Genomic DNA, 11,732 nt, shown 5'->3' on the forward strand with positions numbered 1-11,732 from the left:
AAAAAACCTGTAATAGTGTCTCCCTGACTGGTCAGACACCAATATATCTGTTTAAAAGAGTCTGGTGTAGGCCACATAACTATAACTGTGGTTTTGCAGTTCCACGGGTCAAATCTCTGTATTATCCTGCTTTTGGCTTTTTTTGCCATGAATAACACTGTAATAGTGTCTCCCTGACTGGTCAGACACCAATATATCTGTTTAAAAGAGTCAAGTGTAGGTCAGAGCAACGGAACTGTGGTTTTGCAGTTACACGGGTCAAATCTCTGTATTATCCTGCTTTTGGCATTTTTTACCGTAAAAAAAAATGTAATAGTGTCTCTCTGACTGGTTAGACACCAATATATCTGTTTAAATGATTCTGGTGTACGCCACATAGCTATAACTGTGGTTTTGCAGTTCCATGGGTCAAATCTCTGTATTATCCTGCTTTTGGCATTTTTTGCAGTAAAAAAAAACTGTAATAGTGTCTCCCTGACTGGTCAGACACCAATATATCTGTTTAAAAGAGTCTGGTGTAGGCCACAGAATCGGAAGTGTGGTTTTGCAGTTCCACGGGTCAAATCTCTGTATTATCCTGCTTTTGGCATTTTTTACCATAAAAAAAAACTGTAATAAGGTCTCCCTGACTTGTCAGACACCAATATATGAATTGAAAAGAGTCTGGTGTAGGCCAGAGAAATAGAATTGTGGTTTTGCAGTTCCAAGTGTCAAATCTCTGTATTATCCTGCTTTTGGCATTTTTTGCCATAAAAAAAACTGTTATAGTGTCTTCCTGACTCGTCAGACACCAATATATCTGTTTAAAAGAGTCTGGTGTAGGCCAGAGAAATAGAACTGTGGTTTTGCAGTTCCACAGGTCAAATCTCTGTATTATCCTGCTTTTGTCATTTTTTACCGTAGAAAAACTGTAATAAGGTCTCCCTGACTCTTCAGACACCAATATATCTGTTTAAAAGAGTCTGGTGTAGGCCAGAGAAATAGAATTGAGGTTTTGCAGTTCCAAGTGTCAAATCTCTGTATTATCCTGCTTTTGGCATTTTTTGCCGTAAAAAAAACTGTAATAGTGTCTCCCTGACTGGTCAGAAAACAATATATCTGTTTAAAAGATTCTGGTGTAGGCCAGAGAAATAGATCTGTGGTTTTGCAGCTCCATGGGACAAATCTCTGTATTATCCTGCTTTTGTCATTTTTTTGCGGTAAAAAAAACTGTAATAGTGTCTCCCTGTCTGGTCAGACACCAATATATCTGTTAAAAAGAGTCTGGTGTAGGCCAGAGAAATAGAACTGTGGTTTTGCATTTCCACGAGTCAAATCTCTGTTTTATCCTGCTTTTGGCATTTTTTGCCATTAAAAAAAACTGTAATAGTGTATCCCTGACTGGTCAGACACCAATATATCTGTTTAAAAGATGATGGTGTATGCCACATTACTATAACTGTGGTTTTGCAGTTCTACGGGTCAAATTTCTGTATTATCCTACTTTTGGCTTTTTTTGCCATAAAAAGAAACAGTAATAGTGTCTCCCTGACTGGTCAGACACCAATATATCTGTTTAAAAGATTCTGGTGTAGGCCACATAATTATATCTGTGGTTTTGAAGTTCCACGAGTCAGATCTCCGTATTATCCTGCTTTTGGCATTTTTTGCTGTAAAAAAAACATTAATAGTGTCTCCCTGACTGGTCAGACACCAATATATCTGTTTAAAAGAGTCTGGTGTAGGCCACATAATTATATCTGTGGTTTTGAAGTTCCACGGGTCAAATCTCTGTATTATCCTGCTTTTGGCATTTGTTGCCGTTAAAAAAAACCAGTAATAGTGTCTCCCTGACTGGTCATGATAAGAAAAAACGCAGCACTACTGGACCTGGGTGCTTGAGTAGGGTCCAAAGCCTTGAGATATAGTGATAACCTCAGCACACCAATTGATATAAAAGGTACTTTTATTAGCAGTCCACAGTAAAGACGTTTCGGTCAACACGACCTTCATCAGTGTACTGCATATAAACAGAAATATACAGAAATAGAGACATTATAGTGATTGTAAAATTACAATATATATTATGAGACATATATAAAGAGACAAGAGGTCTATGTGTCTATGTAACCTTTATCCAGCAAATAAAATAAGAAGAACGGAGCAACCTACCAAATTACTGGGATGGGAGCAGGAAAGAGGAAGGAGATGGGACCCAATACTGGGGATCCTATGGAGAGAGTGCATACCATGAAGATATGTGGAACTGGAATAGGGTGAGGGCTATAAGAGAGGAAAACATACCGTGTAGGTGAAGAGCCTGAAGTAAAGTGCTGCCTGGATCGCGGTATCCACCGCTGGATATTAGCAGGGTGTGTGTATAGAGGGACTGGCTATAAGTATGGGTGTAGGGGAGGAGGATTTGGCAGTCAGCCAATGAGAGCAGTGAAAGTGCCGGTGAATAGCGCTGGATGCGGTGACGTCACAGGAAGTGACGCGAGGCGGGGAGGTGCCGGCTTCTGATTGGTCCGGTGCCGCGCATGCGCACATGCGTGCGTGTCAGCCGGCGTGCAGGTGCGTTCCAGGGACCAGGAAGTGGTTTCTGTATTTGGAGTATGTGATATACTGCCGGAAAAAAGAAGCAGGAAGCGTTTCACCATCGGGAGGGAGGGTTGGAGAGGTATGGAAGGACGAGGGTGGGTATGGATCCATAATCTGTAACATGAAATAAATTGTCAGTTGAAGTTACATGGCACAACACAGTCAAAAGCACATCACAATATTGTTATGATATCCTGTAATAGGTAGGTATGCATCAATCATGGATCTCATGATAAACAACAAATAAGGATTAAATGTTAATCCATTAAAGAGTGAGAGGGATATCCATACATAAACTAAGGTCCCTGCTTGAGCAATATGTGACCAGGTGAATTTAAATAAAATAAGTGAAGATCATAATCGTAGTGTGGTCAAGATACCATATAATAGGTGAATGTACGTCAATCATGATCCTACTGATAAAAAAGCAAAATAAAGATTAGATATTGACCCATTGTGGAGTAGGAGGGATATACTCATATAGGCTGGGGTCCCTACTGGAGTAATACCGGATCAGGTGAATTTAAATAAATGAGTGAAGATCATAATCCTTATTGAGCCCTTTGGGATAAAGGGACTGCAGTTGATGAATCCAAAATGCCTCTCTCTGTTTGAGGGTTTGGATTCGATTGCCCCCACGGCGGAGTGGTCTGATTTGTTCTATGACTTGGAATCGCAATTGGGACACATTGTGTCCTGCTGCTATGAAGTGTTGGGGAATAGGTAAAAGTAAATTTTTGCATCTGATGGTGGATTTGTGTTTGGAGATTCTGTCTTTGATAGGTTGAGTTGTTTCCCCTACATAGACCAGGCCACAGGGGCATTTCACTAGGTATACAACAAAATTCGTGTCGCAGGTATAGTAACCCTTAATGTTGTATTTCTTGCCTGTTTGTGGGTGATGGATAGTATCCCCTCTAAGGATATTGTGACACTGATGACAATGTAGACATGGAAAGGTTCCTTTCTTAGGGGTTTGTAGAAATCTTTGCTGGGGACCAAGGGACGATGTCCCTATGTCAGCTCGGACTAATGAATCTCTGATGTTAGGTGCTCTTTTAAAGCAAGGTAGAAAAGGTTGATGAAAAGATTTGATGGTAGGGTAGCCTGTTTGAAGAATATTCCAATGTTTCCGTATCGTGCGGTGTATGGTGTAAGCTAGAGGATGATATGTATGTACAAATGGAATACGATCGGATGTCTCTCGTCGTGGTTGTGTATGGTGGTCCTGTGATTCATGAAGGAGGTCCTGAGGATATCCTCTTTCTACGAATTTCTGTGTCATTTCTTTTACTCTGACTTCTCGTAATGTCATATCTGTCACAATACGTTCAACCCTCCGGAATTGTGATTTGGGAATGGCATGTTTCATGGGGGTTGGGTGGTTGCTTGCAAAATGTAGAAGTGTATTGCGATCTGTGGATTTCCTATAGATGTCAGTGGTCAATAGTCCTGAGGCATCTTTGATAACTAGAGTATCTAGAAAGTTGATCTGATGCGGGTGGTGGTTGAGAGTAAAATGTAAACCTGGACAGGAGGTATTAAGAGCCATAAAGAATTCATCTAAAGTGTCCTGGGAACCTGTCCAGATACAAAAGACGTCGTCTATGTATCGTTTCCATAGAATGGAATGTTCTTGAAACAATGGATTGCTGTATACATACTGTGTCTCAAAAGTGGACATGTAGGAGTTTGCGTAAGGGGGGGCTACATTAGAGCCCATTGCGGTCCCCTTGGTCTGTATGTAAAATGTATCCTGAAAGAGGAAGTAGTTATGTGTAAGGACTATTGTTAGGAGTTCTACGGTTAAGTCAATTATAGATGGGTTGGTATCTGAGTCCCTCAACATTTGTGTGACAGCTTGGATACCCCGATCATGGGGAATTGAGGTATAGAGGCTGGTGACGTCTAAGGACACTAAGATGGCTTCTGGAGGAACTTGTTTGAGTGTTTTGATGATCTCAAGAAAGGCACCTGTATCTAATAGATAAGATGGACTTTTTTGGGTGAGTGGTGTGAGGATCTTCTCTAAAAAGATTGCCAGAGGTGATAAAACGGAATCTGTAGAGGCCACAATAGGACGCCCGGGGGGTTGGGTAAGACTTTTGTGGATTTTGGGTAAGACATAAAATACCGGTATAATTGGATGTGGATTTATTAAGTATTCATACGTTTTTAAGTCAATGACATTGGCTGTTAAAAAACGTTGTAGTGTCGAGGTGATGAGTGTTTGTATTTTTGTGGTCGGGTCCGTAGATAGTTTACGGTATGTGGACTCATCATTAAGTTGTCTTAGAATTTCCGTAATGTAATCACATTTGTTCATGACCACTACCGCTCCACCTTTATCAGCTGGCTTTATTATCAAATCTTTGTCCTCTTGCAGGCTTCGTAGGGCCTGTCGGTCAAGAGGAGAGAGATTCGTCTGATAATGTGTTCTGCCCTTGTCAATATTGGAGCGCAATTTTTGAAACGCCCCATCCACGAACCCTATGAAGGTTTCAAGTGGATGTGTGCCTCGAGGAGGCCTATATTTACTCTTAGACCGGAGACCTAAGTCTTGGGCTGTGATATCGGTCGTAATGACCGGAGGAGTGGCGTTAGAAGGATTATGTGCAAAGTGAGTTTTCAGACGTAAGGTACGGTAAAAGCGTTGTAGCTCCATGTCTAATTTAAAGGTATTGTATTTGTATGTGGGGCAGAAGGAAAGTCCCTTTTGGAGAACAGATGTTTGTGCAACGTTGAGAGTTTTGGAAGAGATATTTACCACCAGTTGTGGGTCTGTGATCGGGTAATTCGTGTGAAGTCCAGATTTCCCCTTGTTCCTATTGCCTCGCCTCGTCTTCTTCTGTTGGGACGTCTTCGTGTTTGACCTAAAAAAGGAACAGACTGAATAGTGGACTGTCTTTGGTCCATGTCGGATCCGGAGGAAGTGTAGTCGGTTGAAGACTTGGCTGTGCGGTGGGTATATTTGTTTGTAGAGGGATTGTCTCGCCATCTGTATACTCGGTTCTGTTCGTAGTCCTGGAGATCTCTAGCGAACTTGTTCCTTTTTCTAGTTTCGGTATCACGTTTGTGCAGATCAATGTTGGTCTGGATTTTGCTTTGAAGCGTCTGGAGATCCTCAGGGCTGATCGAAGTCGTCAATTGGGATTCGATGTTTTTGATCTGTTCCTTCGTTGTAGTGATTGCCTTATGTAAAAAGTCCACTGTTAGTAGCATCAAATCAAAAGAACATTTATTAAGGATGAGTTCAAATTTGCTACAATAATCAGGAATGTCAGAGAAAAGAGTAGGACGGATTGGTACCCTTAGTCCCCTAGGAATCCTCTGAACTCTTAAATACTCTGTGAGTGTTGCGCAGTGTAACTCAATATTGGTGAGATGTCTGCGTTCTTTTTCCAGGTCCCGCCCACGTGTTTCGCTGGGTGGTACCCTAAGGAATTCGCTGGAAAGGTTGGTTTGGGAAATGATGTTAGATGCTTCATCTGCGTTATATGAAAAGGTTACTGATGACATGACACAACAGTGTGCTTGCGGACAGGAGTAAGTAATGATAAGAAAAAACGCAGCACTACTGGACCTGGGTGCTTGAGTAGGGTCCAAAGCCTTGAGATATAGTGATAACCTCAGCACACCAATTGATATAAAAGGTACTTTTATTAGCAGTCCACAGTAAAGACGTTTCGGTCAACACGACCTTCATCAGTGTACTGCATATAAACAGAAATATACAGAAATAGAGACATTATAGTGATTGTAAAATTACAATGTATATTATGAGACATATATAAAGAGACAAGAGGTCTATGTGTCTATGTAACCTTTATCCAGCAAATAAAATAAGAAGAACGGAGCAACCTACCAAATTACTGGGATGGGAGCAGGAAAGAGGAAGGAGATGGGACCCAATACTGGGGATCCTATGGAGAGAGTGCATACCATGAAGATATGTGGAACTGGAATAGGGTGAGGGCTATAAGAGAGGAAAACATACCGTGTAGGTGAAGAGCCTGAAGTAAAGTGCTGCCTGGATCGCGGTATCCACCGCTGGATATTAGCAGGGTGTGTGTATAGAGGGACTGGCTATAAGTATGGGTGTAGGGGAGGAGGATTTGGCAGTCAGCCAATGAGAGCAGTGAAAGTGCCGGTGAATAGCGCTGGATGCGGTGACGTCACAGGAAGTGACGCGAGGCGGGGAGGTGCCGGCTTCTGATTGGTCCGGTGCCGCGCATGCGCACATGCGTGCGTGTCAGCCGGCGTGCAGGTGCGTTCCAGGGACCAGGAAGTGGTTTCTGTATTTGGAGTATGTGATATACTGCCGGAAAAAAGAAGCAGGAAGCGTTTCACCATCGGGAGGGAGGGTTGGAGAGGTATGGAAGGACGAGGGTGGGTATGGATCCATAATCTGTAACATGAAATAAATTGTCAGTTGAAGTTACATGGCACAACACAGTCAAAAGCACATCACAATATTGTTATGATATCCTGTAATAGGTAGGTATGCATCAATCATGGATCTCATGATAAACAACAAATAAGGATTAAATGTTAATCCATTAAAGAGTGAGAGGGATATCCATACATAAACTAAGGTCCCTGCTTGAGCAATATGTGACCAGGTGAATTTAAATAAAATAAGTGAAGATCATAATCGTAGTGTGGTCAAGATACCATATAATAGGTGAATGTACGTCAATCATGATCCTACTGATAAAAAAGCAAAATAAAGATTAGATATTGACCCATTGTGGAGTAGGAGGGATATACTCATATAGGCTGGGGTCCCTACTGGAGTAATACCGGATCAGGTGAATTTAAATAAATGAGTGAAGATCATAATCCTTATTGAGCCCTTTGGGATAAAGGGACTGCAGTTGATGAATCCAAAATGCCTCTCTCTGTTTGAGGGTTTGGATTCGATTGCCCCCACGGCGGAGTGGTCTGATTTGTTCTATGACTTGGAATCGCAATTGGGACACATTGTGTCCTGCTGCTATGAAGTGTTGGGGAATAGGTAAAAGTAAATTTTTGCATCTGATGGTGGATTTGTGTTTGGAGATTCTGTCTTTGATAGGTTGAGTTGTTTCCCCTACATAGACCAGGCCACAGGGGCATTTCACTAGGTATACAACAAAATTCGTGTCGCAGGTATAGTAACCCTTAATGTTGTATTTCTTGCCTGTTTGTGGGTGATGGATAGTATCCCCTCTAAGGATATTGTGACACTGATGACAATGTAGACATGGAAAGGTTCCTTTCTTAGGGGTTTGTAGAAATCTTTGCTGGGGACCAAGGGACGATGTCCCTATGTCAGCTCGGACTAATGAATCTCTGATGTTAGGTGCTCTTTTAAAGCAAGGTAGAAAAGGTTGATGAAAAGATTTGATGGTAGGGTAGCCTGTTTGAAGAATATTCCAATGTTTCCGTATCGTGCGGTGTATGGTGTAAGCTAGAGGATGATATGTATGTACAAATGGAATACGATCGGATGTCTCTCGTCCTTTCCATGTCTACATTGTCATCAGTGTCACAATATCCTTAGAGGGGATACTATCCATCACCCACAAACAGGCAAGAAATACAACATTAAGGGTTACTATACCTGCGACACGAATTTTGTTGTATACCTAGTGAATGCCCCTGTGGCCTGGTCTATGTAGGGGAAACAACTCAACCTATCAAAGACAGAATCTCCAAACACAAATCCACCATCAGATGCAAAAATTTACTTTTACCTATTCCCCAACACTTCATAGCAGCAGGACACAATGTGTCCCAATTGCGATTCCAAGTCATAGAACAAATCAGACCACTCCGCCGTGGGGGCAATCGAATCCAAACCCTCAAACAGAGAGAGGCATTTTGGATTCATCAACTGCAGTCCCTTTATCCCAAAGGGCTCAATAAGGATTATGATCTTCACTCATTTATTTAAATTCACCTGATCCGGTATTACTCCAGTAGGGACCCCAGCCTATATGAGTATATCCCTCCTACTCCACAATGGGTCAATATCTAATCTTTATTTTGCTTTTTTATCAGTAGGATCATGATTGACGTACATTCACCTATTATATGGTATCTTGACCACACTACGATTATGATCTTCACTTATTTTATTTAAATTCACCTGGTCACATATTGCTCAAGCAGGGACCTTAGTTTATGTATGGATATCCCTCTCACTCTTTAATGGATTAACATTTAATCCTTATTTGTTGTTTATCATGAGATCCATGATTGATGCATACCTACCTATTACAGGATATCATAACAATATTGTGATGTGCTTTTTGACTGTGTTGTGCCATGTAACTTCAACTGACAATTTATTTCATGTTACAGATTATGGATCCATACCCACCCTCGTCCTTCCATACCTCTCCAACCCTCCCTCCCGATGGTGAAACGCTTCCTGCTTCTTTTTTCCGGCAGTATATCACATACTCCAAATACAGAAACCACTTCCTGGTCCCTGGAACGCACCTGCACGCCGGCTGACACGCACGCATGTGCGCATGCGCGGCACCGGACCAATCAGAAGCCGGCACCTCCCCGCCTCGCGTCACTTCCTGTGACGTCACCGCATCCAGCGCTATTCACCGGCACTTTCACTGCTCTCATTGGCTGACTGCCAAATCCTCCTCCCCTACACCCATACTTATAGCCAGTCCCTCTATACACACACCCTGCTAATATCCAGCGGTGGATACCGCGATCCAGGCAGCACTTTACTTCAGGCTCTTCACCTACACGGTATGTTTTCCTCTCTTATAGCCCTCACCCTATTCCAGTTCCACATATCTTCATGGTATGCACTCTCTCCATAGGATCCCCAGTATTGGGTCCCATCTCCTTCCTCTTTCCTGCTCCCATCCCAGTAATTTGGTAGGTTGCTCCGTTCTTCTTATTTTATTTGCTGGATAAAGGTTACATAGACACATAGACCTCTTGTCTCTTTATATATGTCTCATAATATATATTGTAATTTTACAATCACTATAATGTCTCTATTTCTGTATATTTCTGTTTATATGCAGTACACTGATGAAGGTCGTGTTGACCGAAACGTCTTTACTGTGGACTGCTAATAAAAGTACCTTTTATATCAATTGGTGTGCTGAGGTTATCACTATATCTCAAGGCTTTGGACCCTACTCAAGCACCCAGGTCCAGTAGTGCTGCGTTTTTTCTTATCATTACTTACTCCTGTCCGCAAGCACACTGTTGCGTCATGTCATCAGTAACCTTTTCATATAACGCAGATGAAGCATCTAACATCATTTCCCAAACCAACCTTTCCAGCGAATTCCTTAGGGTACCACCCAGCGAAACACGTGGGCGGGACCTGGAAAAAGAACGCAGACATCTCACCAATATTGAGTTACACTGCGCAACACTCACAGAGTATTTAAGAGTTCAGAGGATTCCTAGGGGACTAAGGGTACCAATCCGTCCTACTCTTTTCTCTGACATTCCTGATTATTGTAGCAAATTTGAACTCATCCTTAATAAATGTTCTTTTGATTTGATGCTACTAACAGTGGACTTTTTACATAAGGCAATCACTACAACGAAGGAACAGATCAAAAACATCGAATCCCAATTGACGACTTCGATCAGCCCTGAGGATCTCCAGACGCTTCAAAGCAAAATCCAGACCAACATTGATCTGCACAAACGTGATACCGAAACTAGAAAAAGGAACAAGTTCGCTAGAGATCTCCAGGACTACGAACAGAACCGAGTATACAGATGGCGAGACAATCCCTCTACAAACAAATATACCCACCGCACAGCCAAGTCTTCAACCGACTACACTTCCTCCGGATCCGACATGGACCAAAGACAGTCCACTATTCAGTCTGTTCCTTTTTTAGGTCAAACACGAAGACGTCCCAACAGAAGAAGACGAGGCGAGGCAATAGGAACAAGGGGAAATCTGGACTTCACACGAATTACCCGATCACAGACCCACAACTGGTGGTAAATATCTCTTCCAAAACTCTCAACGTTGCACAAACATCTGTTCTCCAAAAGGGACTTTCCTTCTGCCCCACATACAAATACAATACCTTTAAATTAGACATGGAGCTACAACGCTTTTACCGTACCTTACGTCTGAAAACTCACTTTGCACATAATCCTTCTAACGCCACTCCTCCGGTCATTACGACCGATATCACAGCCCAAGACTTAGGTCTCCGGTCTAAGAGTAAATATAGGCCTCCTCGAGGCACACATCCACTTGAAACCTTCATAGGGTTCGTGGATGGGGCGTTTCAAAAATTGCGCTCCAATATTGACAAGGGCAGAACACATTATCAGACGAATCTCTCTCCTCTTGACCGACAGGCCCTACGAAGCCTGCAAGAGGACAAAGATTTGATAATAAAGCCAGCTGATAAAGGTGGAGCGGTAGTGGTCATGAACAAATGTGATTACATTACGGAAATTCTAAGACAACTTAATGATGAGTCCACATACCGTAAACTATCTACGGACCCGACCACAAAAATACAAACACTCATCACCTCGACACTACAACGTTTTTTAACAGCCAATGTCATTGACTTAAAAACGTATGAATACTTAATAAATCCACATCCAATTATACCGGTATTTTATGTCTTACCCAAAATCCACAAAAGTCTTACCCAACCCCCCCGGGCGTCCTATTGTGGCCTCTACAGATTCCGTTTTATCACCTCTGGCAATCTTTTTTAGAGAAGATCCTCACACCACTCACCCAAAAAAGTCCATCTTATCTATTAGATACAGGTGCCTTTCTTGAGATCATCAAAACACTCAAACAAGTTCCTCCAGAAGCCATCTTAGTGTCCTTAGACGTCACCAGCCTCTATACCTCAATTCCCCATGATCGGGGTATCCAAGCTGTCACACAAATGTTGAGGGACTCAGATACCAACCCATCTATAATTGACTTAACCGTAGAACTCCTAACAATAGTCCTTACACATAACTACTTCCTCTTTCAGGATACATTTTACATACAGACCAAGGGGACCGCAATGGGCTCTAATGTAGCCCCCCTTACGCAAACTCCTACATGTCCACTTTTGAGACACAGTATGTATACAGCAATCCATTGTTTCAAGAACATTCCATTCTATGGAAACGATACATAG

General features: G+C 42.2%; 2 protein-coding genes across 12 annotated transcripts in view; one reads left to right on the forward strand and one right to left on the reverse strand.

Annotated features, from left to right (window-relative positions):
- Nucleotides 1-1,927: 1,927 nt before the first annotated feature.
- Nucleotides 1,928-9,723, reverse strand: LOC141157203 (uncharacterized). Of its 6 annotated transcripts, XM_073644186.1 has the most exons (5): nt 6,578-7,007; nt 6,446-6,503; nt 6,164-6,293; nt 5,348-5,772; nt 1,928-2,694 (listed from the first exon to the last, which is right to left on the reverse strand). In XM_073644186.1, coding segments are annotated over exons 3-5 (549 nt in total). In that variant the 5' UTR covers nt 6,287-6,293; nt 6,446-6,503; nt 6,578-7,007; the 3' UTR covers nt 1,928-2,693. The 6 variants fall into 6 exon arrangements, 4 of the variants coding, with proteins under 4 accessions (XP_073500287.1, XP_073500284.1, XP_073500286.1 ...); XR_012247757.1 differs by lacking the exons at nt 6,446-6,503; nt 6,578-7,007 and having other exon boundaries at nt 1,928-1,999; nt 2,152-2,209; nt 2,284-2,694; nt 5,348-6,293; XM_073644183.1 differs by having other exon boundaries at nt 6,446-7,007.
- LOC141157204 (uncharacterized) overlaps nt 6,367-11,732 on the forward strand; it is an 11,039-nt gene continuing 5,673 nt past the window's right edge. For 2 of the 6 annotated variants that reach the window (XR_012247758.1, XR_012247762.1), the window contains exon 1: nt 9,814-10,569. The gene's annotated coding sequence lies outside the window, so the exon portion shown is untranslated. Of the gene's footprint in view, nt 6,954-8,932; nt 9,472-9,623; nt 9,754-9,813; nt 10,570-11,732 lie in introns of those variants that run through there. The other 4 variants (XR_012247766.1, XR_012247763.1, XR_012247765.1 and 1 more) reach the window with 4 other exon arrangements.

This window comes from Phyllobates terribilis, unplaced genomic scaffold, assembly GCF_046119375.1.
Source record: "Phyllobates terribilis strain yellow unplaced genomic scaffold, ASM4611937v1 Scaffold_8__6_contigs__length_399053987, whole genome shotgun sequence".
Taxonomy (NCBI): domain Eukaryota; kingdom Metazoa; phylum Chordata; class Amphibia; order Anura; family Dendrobatidae; genus Phyllobates; species Phyllobates terribilis.

Excerpts from the sequence above, each read along its gene's own strand:
- LOC141157203 (XM_073644183.1), bottom strand. The coding sequence starts at position 6,525 with ATGGTATGCACTCTCTCCATAGGATCCCCAGTATTGGGTCCCATCTCC. Across the intron at positions 6,294-6,445 it reads GCTCCCATCCCAGTAATTTG|TACACTGATGAAGGTCGTGT; the intron begins GTAGGTTGCTCC and ends GTTTATATGCAG. Across the intron at positions 5,773-6,163 it reads GACCCTACTCAAGCACCCAG|GCAATCACTACAACGAAGGA; the intron begins GTCCAGTAGTGC and ends TTTTTACATAAG.